We start from the raw sequence: 24,986 nt of genomic DNA on the forward strand, positions 1-24,986 counted from the left end.
AATCCAATATAGATTTAAAATTAAAATAAAAAGACAAACACACAGGGATCTTCACCACGTCACGCCACGTTCTGAAAGATGATAAAATGTGTTTTAGTTGCATACGCATATCGGTCCTGAAAATGAAGTTGCTCAATCTCAGTATCTGTCAGTCTGGTTAGATACCATCACGTCTCACGCTGTTCTCTCGTACTGGTTATTCTTCTCTAAAACATCGTGACGCAGTTCATCGCCGCACCTGTTTTTATCACAGGAGATGTCGTCACTGTGAAGTACCGTATGTGAAAAGAAGAAGCAGGCTGGTATCGCAAACAGAAGGGAACTATATGCAAATCCTTAAGTAAAACCACCACCGGACCTGATCTCAGGCCTGTTGAAGTCTAGTCACGTCTGGGGCAAACACTTGGGAAGACTCTCATCCCATCAGCTGAATTTAAACTTTATTCTTATGTTGCCTGCTGTACTCGGGTTTCTCTTGAAAAGAGACGACTTTAAATAAAAGTTATAAAAAGGTGGAGTTCCATCAAATAAACGTTTTTTGGGGGGTGAAGGACTTAACGAGCCACGCTGCAGTTTCTTCATTGTTCAAATGCTTAAACACACAACATAGTACAAAATGAATAAAATGTCTTTCAGGTCTCTGCTGACCATTCAAACTGTATAATTTGAACATTATCCACTGTGTTATTGCAGTATTTTTACACTCAAAGCCCAATGCTTACACGTTCCCTTCGCTGCAGCAAGCTTTGCTTATTGTTTCATAACTTGCATAGAAGGTCAACGGTTACAGTGGTTGCAGAGACGATGCATGCACAAGTAAAGCATATTATCAGAAATCTTGATAAGCGTGTTTGTGCTGATTTGTACTCCGGCAAGTACCGATGAGTCCTACAGGCAGCACGCCATTCTCAGCTAATCTTTTGCTCTATTTGTTCCTTTCACTCGACTGTAAAAGACAACTAACAGCTGATTCGTGAAGTTGAAATGAAGAATCCATGTGTTCATTTGGACAATCCTGAAAAACTCAAAAACATGTCAAACTAGGGATGTAAATGTTGCATCGCAGACTGCTGCAGGTTTTGTTTCATATGTTCATGTTTATACCTTCTCATTTCACGACACAAACCTCTTTAAAAGGGGGCAGATGGTGGAGGGAGACAACACTACTCACCCGTCCTAAGTGGTTCCTTCTGCAGTCTGATCTCCAGCACACAGCTGATATCTTAGCATTTTGATTTGATATTTTTTTTATTTTTTTCCTTTTTCATTCTTAAAACGATCAATTCAAAACCAAAATGTATTATTAAATTGTCACAATCTAGTCTCCATACACGTGATCCCTGTCTCCCAACTCTTTGAATGTCTTTTAAAAGAAAAACACAAAACACACAATAAAAAACAAAGAACCCTGACTATATATATACAGTAGAAAGTGCACAAATAAACCATTTCACGATGAACAGAATACTATTCAACGAGCAAATGCTTCCAGTTCTCGAGTGTATTTTCCGGTCAACAATCACATCTTTTAAAATGTCCCAAAGATCGTGATCGTCACTGTGTTTCGTGGACTTCCTTCTCCGAGTCTTCTTGGATGGTGCCGCGTATCATCCACTGCTTGACGTAGTAAGAGTTTGAGCTTTTGTGCTGAAATAAATCAGAGTCCATCTGCTCTGTTGTGTCCGTGTCTAAGGCTCCGGGGCTGCTGCACTCCCCGAACCCGCTGTCGATGGTGTCCAAGTCCACGTGAGGGTAGCCGTCCTCCGACTGCTCGTTGGAGGCGAACGAGTCCAGCGACGCCCTCTCCGGTTCGTCACGCAGCACGTGTGGCTCAAAGTTTACATTTTCTGCTGACAAGTTGTCCAGTATTTGGTGTTCATGTTCCGGTGATATCCCGCTCTGCCTCTGAGGTTGCTCTGAATCGTAGCCGGCGTGTCCTCCGTCGTCCCCCTCAGACAGGCCGAGGCCTTCTGCGTCTCGGTAACTCCGGAGGGCGTTGGAGGAGCTCGGCGACGCCGCTTCCTCCTCGAACTCTTCCTCTCCGGACAGCGTGACGGTGAGGATGGAGACGTGTCCGGCGGAGCGTCCGGTGCCCTGGGAGTTGGAGTCGGCGTGAGGCTGCGGCGCGTGGAGGAGAGGCGCGCCTTGTTTCAGCTCGTTGTCCTCGCTGTAGCTCTGGTTCTCGCCGCTCCACTGAAGGACGCCGTGCGGCTTCTCGCTCGCCGTCGAGTCGACGTAGTCGTACTCGGTGAATACGGCGTTCACCCACTCCTGCAACACATGGAAAAACATTCATTTGGAATATCGGGTCTGAATCCATGGCAACGCTGGTCAATAAAGAGAGTTGGATGAGACCAATGAAAGCGGTACAGTTAATAGCATGAAGACAGGAAGCAGGAAGGAACCGTTTAATAGGCACGCATCTAGCAAAGACCACAACTTGTCATTTCCACAACAACAAGACGCACAGAATGACATCATTAGTGAGCTTTGGAAGAGAAGAACTCTCGGCTAAAAAACAAATGACAAAGTAAAGGAAATGAAGTGCACACGGACATTATTGGTGAAAGGACTCACATTCAGTCTGCATTCACCCGTTCACGCACATTCACTCAGCCTTCACGGGCAATTTGGGGTTCAGTATCAGTGTCAGTATTGCCCAATGACAAGTCGGCATGCGGGCTGGAGGAGCCGGGATTCGAACCACATCAGGTCTGTAGTACATGACACCAAAGTCTAGGAATATAAACCTTCGGGTTCCTGAAGTTCAATGTCTGTCTGAACTTTTTGTCTTGTCTATATTTCACAAATAACAATAAAATGTTTGCATTGAACAGTTTTTTCCATTTTAAGTTGAAACGAGATGATTTTCTGAGTCTGGCATTCGTTAGGATCCACTCCACAATATAAATGTGTAGGTTTTATACTTGATTAATTAGTAAAACTGTGTAACTTCTATTCAGATACACTGTGTGATATGACTCTCCTCACACGCTGCTGATGTGTAAACCTTGCAGGGCCTCCATTCAGCACGGCGATGGCCAGATAAGCATGAATCAGTTTCCTTAATGCGAAGGCCACCACATCCTGAGGTACAGAGCTCCTCGGCATCACTGAATCATCTGTGATCTGCTGAGAGAGCGCTCGCAGTCTGCACCACAAGAGTGAGATAGCGCAGCGAAACTAGAACAATGACTTCTAACGGAGCCGGCTCAGGTCGCCGTGGCGATGGCGAGGATGCGATATAGTGTGCGCATGCAGCAGATGCCGTGTCTGCGAAGTCATGAGAATTAGAATTGATGACCTTCACCTGTCACACAGCGCCATGTTTCACTCTCACACTGCACCGCATTTAGAACGATAAAACACGTGAGTTAAATCCAGTGTTTGATGAATTTGAAAGATATATTCACACTATCTTTTATAATTAACCACTCTTTATGATGAGGAACGGGTGATAATTAAACATATTAAGGACTAAACACGGGGGACGAAACCACATATCTGTCGCCAATGCATAAAAATAGTTTGACAGATAAAAAAATCAAATGTAACAAAAACTGTAGATTACTATAAATACTTTAGACCTCTCTATGCTCTCAAGTCCACTAATCTTTAAAACTATGTCAACATAAACTAATAATTTTGTCACTTTTTGACATAATGTGCCTTTGTGCCAAAGATATTATAGCTCATCATATTCACACTTTTAATTAAATGTTCACTGAGTTGCATTGTTGTGTCTTTTTATTGTTGGAAACTAACAAACATTTTGAATTTAATCTAATTATATCATCCCTTTGGTATTTGGAGCAGTGGCGCCCTCTGCTGACCAATGTCTGTAACTGCACACAGTTGAGCATTTGTGTGTTTAATACAGTTTTTAAACAACAAAACTCTGAAGATCAATCATGAATATGTAAGTGGCGGCATTTATGGTTCTTTAAACTAAGATGCAACTGATGACGACGACATTGGGAGAAGTTAAATCTGTTACCTGATAACATCATATTGTGATGCACTATATAAGACACTCACATCTATGACTGAAGTTGGTGAAAAGAGCAATTAGTTTGTTTCCTGTTTCAACTCCTTAACAACCGTCTAATTAGCTGCAGATAATAAATAATATGCAGGAATCTTCTGAAACACAAAGTATGAACTCATACAAAAATAATCCCTCTCAACCATAACTTGTGATACGTTAGAGTGTGGTGATGACTGTGGGCCTTTGGGTCCCACATGGCGGTGAAACCACAAGCCAGTAACGGCATGCAGGGTGTGCCGCCGCTTTGTCACGCCCCCCGAGGCCCCTGATACCAAGGCACACGCCCCCCGAGGCCCCTGATACCGAAGCACACGCCCCCCGAGGCCCCTGATACTGAAGCACACGCCCCCCGAGGCCCCTGATACCAAGGCACACGCCCCCCGAGGCCCCTGATACCAAGGCACACGCCCCCCGAGGCCCCTGATACTGAAGCACACGCCCCCCGAGGCCCCTGATACCGAGGATACGCCCCCCGAGGCCCCTGATACTGAAGCACACGCCCCCCGAGGCCCCTGATACCGAGGCACACGCCCCCGAGGCCCCTGATACCGAGGATACGCCCCCCGAGGCCCCTGATACCGAGGCACACGCCCCCGAGGCCCCTGATACCGAGGACACGCCCCCCGAGGCCCCTGATACCGAGGACACGCCCCCCGAGGCCCCTGATATTGAAGCACATGCCCCCCGAGGCCCCTGATACCGAAGCACACACCACCCCGAGGCCCCTGATATTGAAGCACATGCCCCCCGAGGCCCCTGATATTGAAGCACATGCCCCCCGAGGCCCCTGATATTGAAGCACATGCCCCCCGAGGCCCCTGATATTGAAACACATGCCCCCCGAGGCCCCTGATATTGAAACACACGCCCCCCCGAGGCCCCTGATACCGAGGCACACGTCCCCCGAGGCCCCTGATATTGAAGCACACGCCCCCCGAGGCCCCTGATACCGAAGCAGACACCACCCCGAGGCCCCTGATATTGAAGCACACGCCCCCTGAGGCCCCTGATATTGAAGCACACGCCCCCTGAGGCCCCTGATATTGAAGCACACGCCCCCTGAGGCCCCTGATATTGAAACACACGCCCCCGAGGCCCCTGATACCGAGGCAAACGCCCCCCGAGGCCCCTGATATTGAAGCACACGCCCCCGAGGCCCCTGATACTGAAGCACACACCACCCTGAGGCCCCTGATACCGAAGCACACACCACCCCGAGGCCCCTGATATTGAAACACACGCCCCCGAGGCCCCTGATACTGAAGCACACACCACCCTGAGGCCCCTGATACCGAGGCACATGCCCCCGAGGCCCCTGATACTGAAGCACACGCCCTGAGGCTCCTGATACTGAAGCACACGCCCCCCGAGGCCCCTGATAGCGAGGGACACGCCCCGAGGCCCCTGATACCGAGGGACACACCCCCTTCAGCTCTGTCGGATACAAAGCGGCCGTATTTGATGGATGAGAACGGGTTGTCTTCTCTATCTCCACTGCTGTGTAGAGTCAGGAGGCGTTTTTTACACGGAGATCCCACCGTGACCCCTCGATATGCCGCGATCGCACCGTTTATACTGAACTCTGGTTTGGCGCCGGCAGCAGTGCGACTCGTTAAATAGGCGTGGAAATGACGCAGAATGTGAAATCCAGCTCCTTTGAATTTGACCTCTCTTAGTTTACATTTAGCCGACGCTTTTATCCAAAGCGACTTACAAATGGAACATTTGAGATTCACTGCGCTGTATCGTTTGGGACATGATTCAGGTTTCTTTTGTGATGCAAAAGTAAAATAATACCAGTTTGACACAAACGGACACACTGCTCTCTCTCTCTCTCAAAAAAAAGAAAAAAAAAGTAGAATTTACATGAGGGGAAAATGTTAAAAACGTGATGGAAAAGATAAATCAGAAAAACCAGCAAGTTGATTAAAAAGTGTAAACCACATCATTATCATGCTGTGCCCCATGCAAGTGAAGTTTCTCTTTTTTTAAGCCCGACACAATGACGCATCAAAGATGTGTATCAGGGGTATTTTCCACCGGGGTGGAACAGGTCATACACACATATCTACCCACAGCGTGAAAAAGCTCTCTTGAAGCCCCTGCACACATCAAGGAGGCCCTTAAATGTGAAGCCGGGGGAAAGTCCCATCAAGCGGGTCCAGATGTGCCGAAAGTCCCCTCTAGGGCAACACCTGCTGGGGAATTTGGAAATTACATGCAAAGCCCAGCGTTTGTTTTGGTTTCCCTTACCTTAAAGTTCCCTTCGTATTTGTGGTTGAGGGGCTTGAAGAACTCATCCGCTCTGGGGATGTACATGATCCGCCGGTATCTTTTCAGCAGCAACCTGAAACAAATATGAACATGATTTCAGAAAATAAGGCAAAATAAAAAAAAACATCTATAATTCAACTGTGCTGTGTCACTTCTGATGAGGCGATTTCCTTTCGTGAGCTTTCTAACTCAGAATGATGCCGACAACACAAAAGGGCTTTCGTGGGAATGATTACACAGTACAAATCTGCAGTGGACTAAACTTTGTAATACATTTTTATGGTTTATTCAGTTAAAAACCGTCCACATAAGCCACCATTGGGACAATGATGTGCTACTTTGCAGGGATAGTTTTGAATCTTGTTTGCTTCACTGATCCCCTCTGTTTAAGCTTCATCAATAACTATAGCTGTACTGAAATGGAACAGAGATTGATAGATTGATAACACTGACAGATGAAACACAGCTTACTTCAACCTTTCACCCCCATACAGTGTCTGGGTGTTATGCACCTCCGTTTCGTCGCCACATTTTCCACCACGACACGATTTGACTGACATTTGATCCGAGGAGCCGGCTTCGACTCTCAGTCTCACACACAGTCTATTCAGGGTCACCAGCAGTTAAAACAGCTGAATTCTAATTGTTGTGTTTGTCTGGTATGGTGGTGTGATCGTGCCAAACAAAAACAAGGGGACTAGGGTTGTTAGAAGACAGGGGAGACATTTTAGATCCCACTTATGTTACGACCAGCTCGTCACAGAGGAAGAGACGGAACACAAAACCAGGTGTATTTGGTCGTTTGAAGCTATTTCATTTTGCAGGGAAATCAAACGTAAACAAAATACAGAAAAACAAAATCATGATGCATTATTTCTGTATTCAGAAAGGTTCCATCTCTAATGACAGTGAACATCCTCTCTGCTCAGAAATCGAGATCATCCCTCCTGGAAAACACTGCAGAGCACCTCCGGTAAAGAAAATGATTCACTGGATCTTTCTTGATCAATAAAACAAACAAACAGCACTCATACGGCACCATGCAGTGATGTCAGCTGCATTAGTTGCATCAATTCCTACACATTTATCACTATATTACTGATATTCTTTTATTTATTTATTATTATTTCAATTAAAGGCTGATGAGTTGTAATGCATGTCATGCTTATTATTTCTATTGTGTTGTTTATTATCTTTAATGGTATAGAGACATTTCCTGGATGGGTGGGAAGATAAGAGTGTATTCTATTGTGTTCAACAGCCCTAAAATAAACCCTTCCTTCATGAATCTTATAGTCTTTTTGTTGAGAGGTGGAGATGAAACTTCACGGCCGTTTTGGAGAATGCAGTTTGTGGTGCCGTTGAACGCAGACGTGTTTCTCGTATGTTGTCATAAAAGGAGTGGATACGAAGCCAGTTCTAAACCCAGCGGTTTAAACACAAGCTGAAAATCTTCATGAAGGATGGAGGAGTTTTAATTACATGTTTAATGAGTCGCTCATGTAAGCAGTGCGGATCATGTAAGTGTCCTTTAACGTAGCTTCTTTTCTTGTTAATAAGTGAGGTGTTCTGGCACCGATGCTCTGCATGACTTCCTATGCCTGCGAGCCATTTCAGTGCTTCTTAGCGCCGCTGCACGTACAGTGCAGCAGTGGTTTCTCTACATGTGGGAGGTGATGCCAGGAAAGTGTCGATCGAAGCAGCGAGAAGCTTTTGTTAATCATTTACTGGAAGTCAAAGAGCTGCTGACCTTAAGGCTGAATTCGCTTTCTTTCACTTTGCCGACTTCTTTTTCTGTGCACTGGATGCAGACTTAGTTACACGTAACCCTTAAAAGCACATTTAACCTTCAGTGTGATTTGCACATTTTATTTCTATAATGATAATTGTTCCATTTATGCAAACTTCTCCTGAAGCTAATAATAATCACCGAACAGCGAGGATTGTTTGAATACAGTGAGGCGAAACTCACTGTATTTCGCAAAATATGGAAAAGTGGACCATTGAGAATTATTAATCGCAAGAAATGTTTTTACGGTTCTGCTGGTAACTTCCAACAGCTCCAAGGGTTAAGGCTCAAATCCAACTGGAACCACACATGCTTCTAAAAAGGTCAGGATACCTTGAACGGTGTCAAATATTCAATACTCAAACCCGTGTTTTCAGTACTCACGTTCTCTTATGGAAACCAATCCACAGGAGGAGAGCCAACAGGACAACGGGGACGGTGGCGGTGATGATGATGGGGACGGAGGTGGAGGGGGAGATGCACCACCCAAGTGCGTTTATGCCTGAAAAAAGGAGACACGATATATAAAACCGACAGAAATGATACGACTATTGATTCATAAAAGCGATGCAGAAGCACATTCTTGCATGATGGTTTGAAGCATGTAAACACAACAAGGCTGGAAGGTGAAACGCTCTTCTACCTTTACAAGTGGTCCACTCTGCAGAGGGACTCCACTCGCTCCAAGGACCCTTATAGAGCTCCTCCGGACACATTTGTGCCTGGACATCCACAGTATAGACGGCGTGTGGCTGCAGCATTTTATGGTCAAACAGAGTGTACTTTTCTTGTACTAAGAGGGAAAGAGCTGGTTTCTGTGAGAAAGGAGTAAAAAAAAAAACACTTTAGATGGGGGTCGTCAGTAGAGACAAAGACTGAGAATACTGCAGAAGGCCTTCAGGCTCACGTTTTACCTTTGAAGAGTCTTTGGTTACTCTAAGTCGCACCCTGTACGTGAGACAGTCGTCGTGGTTGTCGTGGTCCCATGTGACTTTGTAGAAACCGTCAGCGTTTGTCACTTGAACATCGACAGGAGGAGCAGCTTTCACTGCGAAGTCCCAAAAAAAAGCATATTATGAAAGTGAAAATGCACGTATACCAACAATGCTCTACACCGCGACCGGCAGTTGAACGTTATTTTTGAGCTTTTGTTTTCATCGGGGGGGTAAAGCAGGTGCTTGGGTGTTTGCTGCCAACTGACGATTTGGGCACGCTTGGAAAGTTGCCAGCATGATTCTTGTCATCTCTGAATATTTCAAACCGAAAATGACTTCACGTGCTGTAATGTGATGGCTGTGCTCGACGAGAGGGAAAGTGTTTTGACAAGCGTCTAAATAAATTCAATGCTTCCAATCAGTTATTTTAACATTTATTCCAAGGTATCTAAAATGTCATCAGGGAGGTAACGGCTAACTGTGACCTTTATTCATTTGTTATCTTTGCATCTGTTCTGCAGAAATGACGAGTACTCGGTGAAGTCAAATAACACAGCTGTTATCAGTTTAACTCACCTACGTAACTCAGGGCCCATCTGGGTGACTCACTGGCACTCGCTGGATCTCCCTGCTGAGTGGTGACTGTCGTAGTGCACGTAGTTTCAACGGACGCGACTTCATAAAGACTATCCGGATACATTACGCACCAGGATAGAGGAGGTTTGACCTCACAGCTGCCATTCACGTCAAGTCTTTCATCACTGCAATCAGATAGGATACACAGAATACAGATTCATCTGATAATACTTCTCTGAATTTATTTCCTAAAAAAATAAGTTAAAAAGTCAGAAAATAATGAAACATGACCGTTATAATTTTCCACAGCCCAAAATGTTGTTTTCAAATTGATTGTTATTTCAATTACCACGCTAAAAATAATCCAGTTTCAATCATTAAAACCTCATTAAATAATTCAAATATAGATAAAACTTTACTTAACATAGTTTGTCCACCAGTGAGCACAATTAGCTTGAACAACCACGTTTAAGTCGTGTATTTCATACTTAATGTTAAAATAAACGACAATAAACAGCATTTTTAAACTCTGGAACATCGATCATCACCTGGCCTCGACTCCTTACACCAATGACAATTAAACATGAGATGAATTTCACATTATGGCACCAGTGATGGACGTGTATACGTTGGGGATCATGGATCAGCAGCCATTAATAACAGCGAGCAGAGCTACGACACCAAGCTTAGTAACAAGGCGTTTACCTGCACATGACACTGACGACGACGGGATGTGTCGGCGCGCCGCCCGAGCAGGAACAGTTCAGCGAAGCTTCGTAGTCCGTCGAGCAGGTGACGTTACACAAAGACTCGACTGCAGCAGAAAAAGAGGAGTGTTAGTTATCATATTATTTTATTTAAAACCAACGCTCTACCAAAGTCTGACCCTTTGAATTCTGTGTTTACCAAACCGATCTCTCTGAATTTAAGGAAATCCTTTTTCAAGGACAACTTGGTCAAGGTCACAAGACAAACACAACAGTGTAGTAAAATTCAAAGTTCACCTTAAACGGAGAAACATTAAAGTGGGGGAATTACCTTCAGAAGTTTGTATCACAACAAGGAAAACACACCGATGAGCCAACTTACCGCCATGAAGGAACAAAGCGAGCTCCCACAGCAACAATAAGACCACAGGTTTGAGAGCCATGGGGTCGACCCTCTGCGATCTGCTGCTGATCAGACAGGAGGACACGCAGACGCTGAAACTAAATACAGACACTCGTCAATAATCTAATATATTCATAGCAGTCACAATGTACGGAAATAGCAGCAGTCAAAAAAAAGGTAATTAAACAAACAAAGTATCTCTGAAACCAGCTAAACATCTTAAAAATATTTTTCCTATTAAGATATTCTGTTCTCATTCTAAATAAATTGAAATCATCTTACCTTCTTTTAAATATAAACTTCTGCCACTTGATCAGTCAACAAGCTAACGGAGTCACTAACGCTCTGACGTCTGTGTGAGAATGTTTAGTGGAACAATGTTCTGGTTGTCACTGCGAAGGCAGCAGCAGCAGCAGCATCATCATCATCAGTGGCGTGACTAAGGATGTGGTTTCAGACCCTTTGAGCGGTGTCTGTGTGGTGCCTTCCCACCACATCCACACTGCTGCTATGAATACGCAATCATTAACCAGGGAGCCAAAAAAGTCAACAGGAAACTGAAATTATCTCTTACAAAATCCTTTAGTCATCATCTGTTTCACAGACATGAAAGGAAGACAAATGATAGTAATGAAAATAAAAAAAATAACAGTTTTTTTTTAAAAGAACGAGTGATAAATCAACTGTGAGGGAATGACAGAAATACACTGAGATGTTTTCTTCTTCTCTGAGCAGGAATTATCGCAACTCCTTGCTCATATAATTTAAAAAAACATGCACTCAAAACCCAGTGAATACGTGTTTCAGTACTGAGATGATTCTAAACACTGACACCAGAGAGGCTTTCAAAAGACCCTTATCGTTCACCACCCACATGTCTGCGCAAACAGAAGTTTTCAGTGGTTTCTACCTGAGTGTGTAGACCTGCTGAATGAGTCAGAATCCTGCTGTGGAGCCCCTCAGAGCAAACCATTCAAACTCAAATCAGCTCTAAATGTTATTAACTTTTTGAACCGATTCAAAAAGTGAAATAACACCATTTATTTTGTACAACGGTGGGCCTTTGTGGTGTTCAAATCGCCAAATAGGTGTGAAGATACGAGTCATAGCCAAATGCCACTCCACCATATGAAAAGTAACAGTAAATACTTTAGCGAAGGTTTTTCCTGTCATTGCTCTTGTGCAACAACTCGTCTTAATTTGCACAGTCTGCATACTGAATGTACAGGAAACCGTTTTGTACCTTTTGTTTTCTATCGTTTTCGTTTTGTGCTTTTATTTTATTTTTTTTATCTTGTGCACCTGACTGCAAATCCAGATTCCCACCTGGGATCATAAAATGAGAACTTAACTGAAAGCAATGACCTTAAACCTCGGGCTGATCTCCGGGCGCTGCACTAACTAGTCAATTACATTGATTAGTTGTTTGCTGATGTTATTATGGCCCCGCTGTGGCTGCTGGTTAACAGTGGGTTAAATGGAGAGCATACATTTCCTATTGAGGATTATTACAGAATAGCTTAATGTCACGTCTGTAGTGTTGCATTTCATCATAATCGGCCGATAGGGTTGTCTGTCTGCTGCTCTGTTATTATAGGCTCAAACCTATACAGCCTTAAGTCAAATCCAGTGGTCTGAAAAGCCCAATTGTTCCCTCCGAAGGTTAAAAGCATACAGCATATATCATCAATGTTGTACAAACACTTCACTGCCACTAGAGGTCATTGTAAATGAGGGGAATGTGTCATTTACAGTCTTTCTCAATTGTTTTGATGCACATCTTCCAACTATTGAAAACACTGTGAATGCAATTGTCATGTTTTCTGGTTTTCAACAGTCTTTTTACTTTTTAACAGACCTACCACATGTAGCAGAAAGCATTAGTTCGAACACAAGTGCAGATTTCACACGACACTGTCTGGTTTCTGTTGTGTTGGCTCATTCTCTGTGACAATAATCAGCATGTAGTCATGGTGGAATGAAAATAACAGGAAAGATATGGAGAAGTAAACAGTCAGCCTAAAATATTTTATTTTCTGTTTTGTTTATTTCCACTAAATGACTGCAGATGTGGACTTATGATTTGATTCTGTGTTGAAAACATTGGGCGACTGTGAAGCGTCTGAGGACACAGCACCTCTTGCATTTTTACAGTTTTGCAAACTAGAACACAGCTTTAGGGATTTGTGTCATCTGTTCTCAAAACTCATCCTGGACTGAAACCTGTACTGAAACCGACATTCAAGAGCATGATGTGAAGTAGATCCATCAGAGGGGACGTTTCAATTGCATGTCATTTTCACCAGGTCATTTTCACCACCACCATTATTACAGATGTCTCTCACATTGTCTGCAAACCAAACGTGTGCAATCATACATCAAAACATTTTAATGCTAGTGACAATAATATTATATGGATCATAATCTACTTAAAGGGTCTGATCAGAGATCATACGACTGATCAGAGATCCTACTAGCGTTTTTTTGTTGTGATTGAAATGTTAGAAACTTTCAACATTAGATATGTTTTCCTCTTGCACCTCTTTGGTGAGCTTTGGTAAAAGCTCAACACATACAACAATGTCCTTGTCGTGGTCACAGTGTTGTGTGCAAAGCTGTTAAATGCAGAATTAACTCTGTTTTATAGCACAATGGTAATACATGATGACGGATGCATTGTTAACTACAAACTAGAGTCATTTAGAGTTCAAGCTCTTGGAAAAGAAAAGAAAATGTCTTGTGTGGGTGATAATCTACCTCTCTTCTTGAGATCGCAATCCTCTTCTCACGCATTTCCCACTAGCAGCTTACTCCTCTTTCACCACAGAGCCGGTGACGCTGAATTGACTACGTCTGCAGACTGATGGAGGTGCTGCTGTTTCAAGGCACAGAGAGGACGTTTGTGAACGAGAGACAGGGAGAAACTGTGTCTTTGCATTAAGGGGAAGTAGGACAACAGCCTTTGTGTAAAAACTGGATGTCGAGCAGTGAATAATTCCACCTCCGATAAGGAGGTCAGGCATCACTCATTCCATTCAACAGCTGTAGGATTCAAGATTGTTATCATCATGTACTCGGTAGCAATGCCAGCATTCGTTTACCAGCAATGAAACTCTTAGTCAACTTTTCAAAAGCAGCAGTAAAAGTACAGGAGTCACAAATAAAATAGAATAAAGTAGGAATAAAATAACACTACAATTACAAAAGAGTATACACTGTAACGGATAAAACTATAACATAAATAAATACGTTCTGCAATAGTGCACAATTAAAAAAAACCAGCAACAAATCTGCTTACCACATAAAAATGACAAAGGATTATATTATTATGAGTTTTTAGTTTTGCAAAGGTGCATTCAATGACTGGGGGAATCTTCAGGATTTCTTTGCAAGTCCACCAAGAGAGAAGCAGCGTTACTACTGGCGTTCAAAATAAATAACTAACTAATAAATCGGCTGGGACACGGATCTAATTCCAGTGACAGGAACGCACAGCCCGGTGTAAACACATCCAAGCATGCAGCCTGTAGCTCACAACAACCAGGGTTACTCACTGGGGAACTCCTGTCGTTTCGTTTTCACATCTCTCTCGAATTCTGAACCAGTCGTGACTCACTTCAACCCTGCACAGTCCTCTCTCGTGTTTAACGGGAACCGGTCTCACTTCATTTTGAGTTTTTTTATCCAACCTGAAATTATTCCGGTCTCTCTCTCTCTCGGGTCACTAGCTGGAGAGTCCATTACAGTTATTGTATCTAAACAACAACTTCCTCTGTAGCGCCAAACGGCTGCGCTTTTAAATGAGGGGGTCAAATAACCGTTGGCTAGCTTGACAAACTTCAAGCTAGCCAACGGTTTTTAACCGTTAGCTAATGGTTGTTTTTACCCGTTAGCTAGCTAGTTTTGTCCACCGGCTAACTACTGATGTTAACGTAGCAACTTTTTTTCCCCTCCAAAACACACATAATTTGTGTAACATTTAAAAATATTATTTTTGCTTCAACCAGAGCCGTTTTAAAGAGATCATACGTCACACGGCTCAGCAACTAGACGACGCCTTCTACGGGATTTAGCCGGCCCGGGAGACATGACAGGAGACGACGCCGCCGCTCCCCTAACCAATCAACGCTGGTCGTCCCACGACTACCAGCGATGATTGGTCGATCGCGATTTGACGTCATCCGGAAATAATCCAAGCTATTAGCCTACTCATTCTCAATATTTTTTATATACTATTTATGTGATATGGTGCGTTATACTGGAACTTTTTATCCCATATATTTTTTTCTCAATGTATTGTCCAAAGTCAATCTTATGTGGAGTACATGTTTTTTCTGCTGTATATGTGAAATTATTAAATAAAGTTTGTAAAGAAAAAACATTTAAAATAATCAAAAATGCTAGTCCAACTCTATCTATTTATAGAAGATTAATATGATTAATATATATATATATATATATATTAATATTGATTTTATATTATATGTTATACTGGAACAGATTTATTAATTTTCTTTTTTTTCTCAATGTATTGTTAAAAGTAAATCGGATCTAGATCAGCCGTCGGGCTAGCATCAACGTGATCTATGCCCGACATTAGTGCAACTTACTGACAGGCTTTGCAGACATGTGACAGAAACGACACAAGAAGCACATAAAATAGGATTTTAAATGGAGAAGTCATAGGCTACTCACTGTGTTAGGTCGATGACACAGTGTTCCCCTGACTGAAGTCCTGGTTACTCAGAACGAGGAACTGATCCCATACAGAGGATGTACAAGTTAACCTTTCCACTGGTTAAAAACAAATTAATCTTTCGTGTTGCATCACATTTAGTCTGGGAAAACAATAGAAATGTAACGCAAGCAGAGCCTGTGGCTCTGTTAACCCATGTGTCAGCACTCAGAAATGTTTCCCAAGTGAACAAAGTCACTGGAAAAAATAAATACTGCATTATTCACAATGACTTTGCAAAAAAAACTGTAGAAGAGGTTCCCTCTAGAAATGCATTTCGGCTACATCTTCCTCTTTAAAAGGTCACACAAATAAAAGAAGAATGGAACAAAAAAATTATTTTTGTTATGTGTGTATATTTTTATTTGCCATAAAGAGAAACATTTAAGATAGGAGATACGATATACCTTTAATAGTCCTATTGCAGGGGAACCATCTGTAAAGAGGAAGAATAATAATGCTGGTTTACTGGAAGATTTTGGCCTTGAATAGCCCTGCATGTGGATCGCAATACATTTGTCTTACATATCACTTTTTTTTATTGCTGAAAGTTTGCTGTCATCAGTCATATCCATGTCACTCATGCAACATGCATGACTTCCCCTCCCGAAACTACTAAAATATAAATCTATCCCATCCCAGATTTGAAATACGACACTCATCTTTTAGTTAACCACCAGTTCACCGAGGTCGTAAAACGTCTATTTTTGTTAAAAAGTGGTCAAATAAAGATATCAATTTAATGTGTTTTGACACTAAAATGTAAATCTTTACCCCAGTAAGAATACATTTTTGATAGCTTTGTGGATTTAGAAGTCAAAATAAATAGCCATCTTTATTTTTTTGAGATAAAATTTGTTATTTTTGTTTGTGGATCCGTGTTTGTCATCTCTGTGCAAAACGTGTTCTGCTAATAAAGCAACAGCACAGAATAAAATGCTAAACGTTTCAACTTAAAATGTAAGAGCGTCTCAGTGTGGAGCAGTAGCTTTCTTGTTCCACTGGGGGGCAGTAGAGATAGTTCTGCTTCATTTAAATCAGAAACCATACATTGTGGGAGAGCCTCGTGGGTTAGTCTGCTTGAATAGTCTTTTTCACTGACTTTTTCTAGTACTTTTTACCCTGTACCTATAACATGTATTTATGTAGTAGTGTTGCTGTGCTTGGCACATAAAGTGAAACCCAATGCAGTGAAAAAATAATAGGATACATAACACATTGTCCTTTGTGAGTACACGTTCTTGCAGTTAGCACATTAGTTATTCTAATTAAACGGAGTTCAACTGGAAAACAAGGTTCTACTAATTTTTCTTTATTACCGTCTTTGGTGTAATTTATTGTCCATAAAGTTAAATTCATATAATTAACCACTTGATGAGTCGGTGTCGGGTGGATTTCCCTGCATTCCCCCCTCTGCTTCATTTTAACAAAAACATATATAAACATACAAGAACATTGATTACCATTTTGTAAAAATCTTTAAAACTTAATAATAAGTGTTGGAGTAAACGTTATGCAACCGTCCCGGCCCGCGTGTCTTCTGGTTGTTAGCTACTGTCGAACAACACGACAGAAAGAAAAACACTAATAACAAAGAGTGTAAAAAGAGTGACAACATGTGCGCTCGTGACCTTTTCCCAGTTTTTGTCATATCTCAGAGGGTGTTCCTGGGGGGGGGGGCGCGGCGGTCGTTGGCGGTGTGTTGGGTGGAGGTGGAGGGTGGGGGTGGCTTTGCTCTTTTCAGCAGAGGTGACTGAAACAGCTCTCCTCGGGGTTGAGAAGGGGTTTTATTCCTCTCGTCGAGTTGTTCTGTGAAGTGACCCGCACGCTGAAGCAAAGTGGTGGAGGTGTCTTTACGTAAGGGGGGGGGGGGCTCACATGTTCAGAGGTGGTGGTGAGAGTGGGGGTGAAGAAGTTGTGTGTGTGTGTGTGTGTGTGTGTTGTAGGGGGCAGTAGATATGCAGTCCTGCAGCTGTGCGTGTGCTTGTCCATGTCTGAGTGAATAAGGGGAGGAAGGGGGGTAAGGAGGGGGGAGGGGGATTCAGGTTCAGAAGTGTTGAAGCATAAAATCTCTCTCTCTCTTTCTCTCTGTCTATCTCCCCCCTCTGTTGCCCGGCCAGACGCAAAGCAACAGCAATTTGTGCGATTTCACAGCTCACCGGATCCCTAAAACTCTGACAGGCTTGTGCTGAGGTGGGGGGGGGAGGGGGGGCAAAGATGGAGGGATGGAACGGGGATGAATGTAGAAGTGGAAATTGAAGAGGGACAGATTGGAGGGCGAGTGTGAGAGATGAGCACACACACACACACACACACACACACACACACACACACACACACACACACACACACACACACACACACACACACACACACACACACACACACACACACACACACACACACACACACACATCCATCGTCTACATCCTGGTACTTTGGTCTGATGACCACGAGATGCTGAACCGGACCTTCAGACGCAATACGATGTTGTTTTTTTTGTGTTGGTAAACAGCGGTGACGTAGTTTGTGGGCGGAGCCTAACTGGTGGCAGAAAGTGACAGTTCTGCAGCTGTCCCATGTGAGCATAAGAACATCTGGACGACCTCTCGGATGATTTTACTAGATTTACTGACATTAATAAGCTAAGAATTATCTAATAAACAGATATAAACAGAATAAACAGAACTAATGATACCTCCCTCACATCATCATTTGAAACAAACAAATATTATATATATAGCCTCTATATATATACTGTATATATACAGTATATATATATATATATATATATATATATATATATATACTGTATATATATATATAATTCAATCTTTGGAACATTCACAAGTTCATTAAATAAATAAATAACTACAGACACTTTCAGAATGATCAAATCTAATCGTCTTCATCATCATTTGGATGAGAAAACAAAGGTCAAAGGTCCAAATTCTTTATGAGTCTTTTGAAAAATAATATTTTTTTTAAACAAACTTCTGGGATCTTCGAAGATCGCCAGGTATTTATTCGATAACAGGAAATGAAATGCTTGCGTTGCGTTGTGGTGGTTTTTCCCTCCGAGTCATTCATGATCTTTTATATATGTATTAATCACATTAATCACATCATTAAGCCCGCTAATTAGACGTTCATCACAGTCTGGAATTTGATCGCCCGGTAATCACACTGGATCGTCATCTTCTTTTTACTTCATCTATATTGTCATTATTTGACTCCAGAGGTCTAAAGATTCCTCAGCAACAGGTTTATTTGTTTCTTAATGGTCATCAACAACTTTATGCATCGTCTTAACAACTGATCTCACTCGGCACTAATACAGAAAATAATCACGTCTAATCTCACATTTGGATTATTCTCCGAGGGTCTGTGAGGGTCTTTACTGATTGATTCTTGGATTGTGCCCCCCCCTAGAGTGATTTAATCCATTCATTGTCCTCCGTGCCCCTCTTAACCTTAAATGAAGCTCCGATTGGGTGGCCAGTACTAAAAAAAACCCCAAAGCCCTAAAAAAAAGAAAGAAAAGGGTCACCGCCTTAAAAGGGACCACCACCAACCCCCCAGGACCTCTTAGCAATCTCCATATTAAGTGTTTATTTCCTGTTTTGATTTAGTCGTGTCATTCAAACTCTCACGCTCGCCGTTCGCCGCCGGGCGCCTCTTGACCTCATGGTTTCCTATTGGAAAGCCCACTGAAAGTAAAAGGGGGCAGAGTATTGAGAATGACAGGCTAATTTCCATGCTAGGGTCATTGGGAAATCTGACCATGCTCTGACACCGGGGAGGGAGGGGGGGGGGGGGGGGATGTACAGCAGAGGAGATTAGACACCAGAGATACCAATTCAAAGAGCGGCTGAGTGCTCTTGTGATAAGAAATGTCACCTGAGTGCTTTGTTTTGGTTGTGAGGTCAAGAGGGGGTTCGAGGAGCTGGGCGGGGGGTATTTGAGTGTGTGTTGGTGTGTGGAGGAGGAGGTGTGTGTGGAGGGAGGGGGGGGGATCAGGACATCTGCGCAGGCTTTGAAGAGGTCAGCCACGGGACAGGAACCATTCTTAATCCCCCCAGCTGGGCCTGCAAGAGAGGATTTGGACCTCGGCCCCCCCCCCTCCACCCACAACAGTAGCTAATTGAGCTCCGGTGCTCTGATCACAGCACTTCCATGCAAAGCCCAGCATGCTTTCACAGGGCTTTGGAGTCGGACCAGGAAATCCGTTTGTACCGTCTATACCTGCGATCACTGACGGTACCTGGATTATCCACATCCTCCAACACAACACCCTTCTGATGGACGGATGATCATACAGTGGTACTGCACTAAAGCACAGTTACGGTTACTGTACTTGAGTATTTTTTCATTTTGTCGGACTTGATACTTCAGAGTTTCACTCTACTACATTTTATTTAATGTTTTAGTTACTTTGCAGATTCAGATTATTAAAATATGTTCAAATCTAATACATTTTTAATTATTTATTAACACAAATTAAACTACTCAGCAGTATATCAAGTACGTAAGTTTATTTCATACTAATATATTCCCCTTAAGACGGAGTATTTCTATTAATGTGCTGATGTTTACGGATATTAAATGTGAGCTAATTTGCGTTAAATGCAGCTGAAGCTGATTTCAAGGCTTTGATGTGATGATGACACTAGATCTAGATCTAGATCTAGCTAGATCATGTCCAAAGTTGCTAGAGTTCCTCCTGAGGGGAAACATGAATATCTGCACCAAATTTCATGATAATCCATGTCAAGATATTTCACCCAAAACCTCAAATGTGGACCTCATTTTTTTTTTTTTTACTAATGCACATAAATATTCGAAAATTATATAAAGCAAAAGATTGTTTTATGGATGCAAGTTCTATTTTTTGACATGTAAAGATGCAGGGAAGGCCTCGAGCTCACCCTGCTGCTGCTGCCTCGCCCCACTCGACATCTTTCGCCCCAATCAGCGCTCCTCCCACTGGTAAATGACATTAGCATACAGACTGAGAGGGGTCAAGTGAAGGTTCTCGGCCTGATCAGCCGACTGGAAAAACTCACAGTTTCAGAGGTCATGGATAAGCCGCCCTATTGGGTGATTGGTCAGACAAATCAAATTAGCATCCCCCTGGTGATCCCCTCTTAAACCGCCACCCATGAAGAATTAGATGAGGTGGCTGCACATTTCATTTGATTCATCCTTGTGATATTTGATCTGTGGATGTGTAGAAAAATTAACAATTAAACATGCATTACCCCGTTAGATGCCACAGTAGTGTGAAGTTCTGGTGTGTCATTATATGGAACATTTATTTAGCCCAAACCACACCACAGGCTGTGAATGAAAACATCAATGGGAATTTCATAATTATTGTCTGAGACCAGAATTTCATTTTCAGCGATGAAATTATGATACCGACGCCAACAGCTCATAGACGGTATATAAGAAGCAGATGTTGTCATGGTGACGTCACCCATTGGTTGGTGGCCAAAGCCTTGAGTTTGGCATTTTCCAGGACAAGAAAAGATTTGATTCTTTCTCTCATTTTCCAGGTTTTCCAGGACACGTGGAAACCTTGATGTAGATCTGATAGCGGCTAACTGTTGACTCACATTTGCATCTCTTTCTTCTTAATAATTAGAGTGAAAGACAGATTCCCAGAAACAGACGCTGATAGACTCAACAAGGGACATTACAGGGATCTGGTCTGCATCTTAAACCCCAAAATGACGACCGAAATAAAGCTGAAGAGCGACTAACGTGCTGACAGATTCTGTATTTCAGCCGAGCTAGACCAGAGAATATTCATGTGCAGTGCGCCAGACTCCATTTAAAAAATGACCGTTTCTATGCTAGATTGCGTGTCAGGAAACGATCCTCAAGCAGCTTTAAAAGTGACTCTTTTTTTAAAATAAGTACTGTGTGGTGGATCTAACTTATGCCGATGTGAAGAGGGGTTCATGAAGAGTTAGAAAAGGGACTGAAAATAAATATTTTGGAAAATGAACTGATACATATTCAAAGAAACTGTAAAGTGTTAAACTTGAGAACAGAGTTTGGTGGGGTGGTGGATCGAGTGCTTCATGAATTTCTTGTAATGTACATTAACAATGAACTAACAGCTCTTGTCATTTACAAGGATAGACTGTTTACATATTGAACTGTCATGTTTTAATAAAGAATAAAGAATTTTACATATAGAGAAATGAGATTATAGAAACATAGTTGGTCTACTAATTAGAGTTTTTCATTCATACAAAGTATTGGAAAAAGTACCGTTGTAGCATCGGTATTGAATTCAAGGTATCAGACTCGATAACGAGTCTTAAATTTCTATTCAAATGGTGTGTGGGCAGCAACTCGGAGGACACCGATGTTTGCACTCGGCTTGACCCGCCATCTCTGCGATTTCATTTTTTTTATCCCCTTCCACAACTTTGACCTTGTACGCCACCACCAGCATTTGGTAAGCAATGATTTATCAGCCAAATAAATGTGTTGGCTCCGTAAGAACGCGTTTAAGGTGTGGGGTCACTTACTAGGTCAAAAATGGCAGCTCATAAATTCAAGCAGAATGCACAACTTTAAAAAAAAAAAAAGAAAAAAAAAAAGGAGAAGCGAGGAAACGGGTGATTTTTGAGGGGAAAGGTTTTCTGAATGAAAGATTAGATGACTTTAAAAAAATTAAGGGAGTAAAACAACCTAGAGGCTAATATGGTGCATTTTTTTTTGCGACGCATAAAAAGCAAGACACATAAGGTGCCATCATTGGACACCTTACCTTGAGTGAGATCCAGCACTAAGATGGCTCATCAGTCACTCTGACAGTGTGAGGTTAGAGGGCTCATTTAAGAAGTGAAGGCCAGTGTCCCTCTCTCGGTGATGTGAGATCGTGAAGCTTTAGTTGCAGCTCACCTGCCTGGAAAATCTACTTACCTGCCTCTGAATCAAACGTATAAGTCTTGTTGAGGCGAGCGTGTGCTGTCTGTTGTGACATTGAGTGTCAATGAGTGATGAGTGACTGCCGTCTCCCCGACAAACTACTTGGACAAAAAAGTAAAGTGTGTTTGTGGAACTTTTGTTTTGGAAGTAAAAAAAAGTCATCGTTTCAGTCGAGTCATGAACGGATGGTTTTGTTGTCCTGTTTAAAGTCACATTTAGACGCCTTTAACCACAAAATATGGGCCGAAAACATGACAAGACAATGCATTTCTTCGTGTTTTAAGATTTATATCTTTTTCTTCTTGGGAAACAAAGTATAACGCTTCCATCAACTAGTACCAATCAATTCCATCCATCAATCAATCTGCAACCTCACTAGGCTTGGGCCGGTTTAAACATTTTCAAACCGGTTTGATATGAAGACAAACACCGGACCAGATCGGTATATGACCTTTACCACTAGGTGTCGCACTTGTCACAGCAGCCCCTCCCGAGTGAAACATTACGGTACTTTTTACACAGAAGTTTCCGCCAAAATCACGGAAAGGAGAGTCAAAAATATGCCGCGATCGTACCGATTATAAAGAACTTTTCTTTTCCTTTTCCAAACGATTGTGTCGGCAACACATCTTCACCACGTGTTTTCCGCCTCACCGGCTCGGAGCATTTACAAATCCATATCGACTCGTCCCGCCTCTGATGCGGCTCTGTGACACATTCCTTTCGGATAAGTCGTAGCGTTGTAAACCACTGTTTGGTGTTTTGGGGTATTTGAGAAGCCTTGAAATCGACATAAAACCGGAGCTTATTCTGGGATCGTATTTCTGATGTCACTGCAGCAACAAGCCACCGATACAGAGTGTTGTATTAACCTGGGGCTGGTTTTAGTCTTCCAGTCTGTTCCCCAAAGATGTAATAACTACCTGATGCCAGGTCTACATGACACCGTCTCGTGGTCCATTATTAAAAAAAAACAAGGACGAGATTGCTGCTTTTACAATTAAGAGGATCAATACATTATTCGGGGATTCTCTGAGCTTGCATTTCACTCATTTTCAAATTTTGCACGCGTTGCAAATATGAGTTACTTCCAAACGAGTCCCTTCAGACGCCGAGGAGCTGCTTTGCCAAGGTAAGCACATACGGCTACATAAGGTATATAGCGTATAGCATAAGCATATACATGAAGACAGCAGATTTTACTTTCCATGTAAATGTCATCACAGTACGTCCCCATTAATCTACATGCTGGCTTCAATATGATTACACTGCAGCCTGTGAGCTCAATACTGGAACCATTTCACAAATTGTTGTCTCGATGAGTCAATTCAACACAAAATTACCCCTTTTGCGCAACATTTTTTGCCACGTTAGCGGGTAAAAACTTTGCTCCGGAGTGAAATCTCTCAACTCCTACCAGATGGATGATCATTAAATTTTGACATTTGATATTTCCTCTCTAAGAACTCTGGTGATCCTTTAACCTTTCCTGCAGTGGGATCATCAGTGATTTAACAGCGTTTAGTATACATATGCTTGTTCTGATCGGAAACCTTTGTTTGGGCTACTTTGTTACCGCGGTCCGGCCACCAACGCCAGGGGGGGGGGGGGTTCAAGTGGCCGGTCCTCCTCCTCCGAGGGTTCCCAACATTAACAACGCCTAATCACTAATTAGGGAGGAGCTCTGATGAGGCCCCTGCTAACGAGAGCCCCAGTGAAGGTTTGACTCCGGTAAAGAAACACAACAACTTTAAAGATGTAAGAATAATTGCCGCAGCTGTAGATGCACACTTTTTTTTTGTTACCGTATGCTAATCTAACGGAGCGCTACACGGCGAAGGCTCTAATAAATGGATAGAAAGCCCAACGGAAAAGAAAACAAAGCTAATTCTCTCCTTTGTTGTCTTTGGGTTGAGTCATGGGTGCCGCGACTGGTGGGGGATTTGAACTGTACTCGACCCGGGGGTCAATCTATGTGTTTGTTTGTGTTGGAATATGACTGACTTTGGTCTGATGATGCATTTGCCCTGTGGACTGTTTGCAATGAGGAAATCAAAAGCTGAGGGGGAAAGTGTGAGAGAGAGAGAGAGAGAGAGAGAGAGAGAGAGAGAAAGAAAGAAAGAGAGGGGACCAGATGGGGGACGGAGATGGATTGGCCGGCCTAACAGGCAGATGTTTATGGGCCATTATTTACAAGCTCTTTAATCTGGGCTATTTCCTCGCCCTTGGCAATGGATAGGTCTATGGGTCATGCTGCCTGAACCCCCTCCACCAATGGTCATCCATCTCCCTCTCTAAAAGACAGGGAGTAGAGGAGGGAGGGGTGGGAGTTGTGAAAAAATTAAAAGATTGCTCTTTTTTCATGTGATGTTCAGGTGTTTTTTTTACTAGAGAATAATGGAAACATCCAACTATTAATCTGGCTTTTATTTTGAAGTAATCACAACAACACTTCCACAATGACTGCTGCCATTCAGCATTAGTTCTGTGTGTATATACAGTATATAGACATTTATTGTAATTTCTATGAAGAATTTGGATACCACAACAAAAGGAATATTCCTTTAAGAA

General features: G+C 42.6%; 2 protein-coding genes across 3 annotated transcripts in view; one reads left to right on the forward strand and one right to left on the reverse strand.

The window, feature by feature from the left end:
- The window catches only part of rpz6 (rapunzel 6), a 196,341-nt gene that overhangs the window by 81,490 nt on the left and 89,865 nt on the right, over window positions 1–24,986 (forward strand). The window lies entirely within an intron of this gene.
- il21r.1 (interleukin 21 receptor, tandem duplicate 1) lies at window positions 716–14,369 on the reverse strand. 2 transcript variants are annotated; one of them, XM_084026207.1, is made up of 10 exons: window positions 14,287–14,369; window positions 13,490–13,607; window positions 10,712–10,830; window positions 10,328–10,436; window positions 9,623–9,807; window positions 9,026–9,159; window positions 8,755–8,926; window positions 8,496–8,613; window positions 6,302–6,395; window positions 716–2,271 (listed from the first exon to the last, which is right to left on the reverse strand). In XM_084026207.1, exons 3-10 carry the CDS (start codon window positions 10,770–10,772, stop codon window positions 1,555–1,557), a joined length of 1,590 nt encoding a protein of 529 aa, XP_083882333.1. In that variant the 5' UTR covers window positions 10,773–10,830; window positions 13,490–13,607; window positions 14,287–14,369; the 3' UTR covers window positions 716–1,554. The 2 variants fall into 2 exon arrangements, with proteins under 2 accessions (XP_083882333.1, XP_083882332.1); XM_084026206.1 differs by lacking the exons at window positions 13,490–13,607; window positions 14,287–14,369 and adding an exon at window positions 11,015–11,563.

This window comes from Eutrigla gurnardus (assembly GCF_963514095.1).
Source record: "Eutrigla gurnardus genome assembly, chromosome: 14".
NCBI lineage: Eukaryota > Metazoa > Chordata > Actinopteri > Perciformes > Triglidae > Eutrigla > Eutrigla gurnardus.

Coding starts and splice junctions, on each gene's coding strand:
- il21r.1 (XM_084026207.1), bottom strand. CDS start 10,772: ATGGCTCTCAAACCTGTGGTCTTATTGTTGCTGTGGGAGCTCGCTTTG. Junction 8,614..8,754: donor AGAGTGGACCACTTGTAAAG/GTAGAAGAGCGT, acceptor TCCTTTTTTCAG/GCATAAACGCACTTGGGTGG. Junction 6,396..8,495: donor ATTGGTTTCCATAAGAGAAC/GTGAGTACTGAA, acceptor TATTTGTTTCAG/GTTGCTGCTGAAAAGATACC.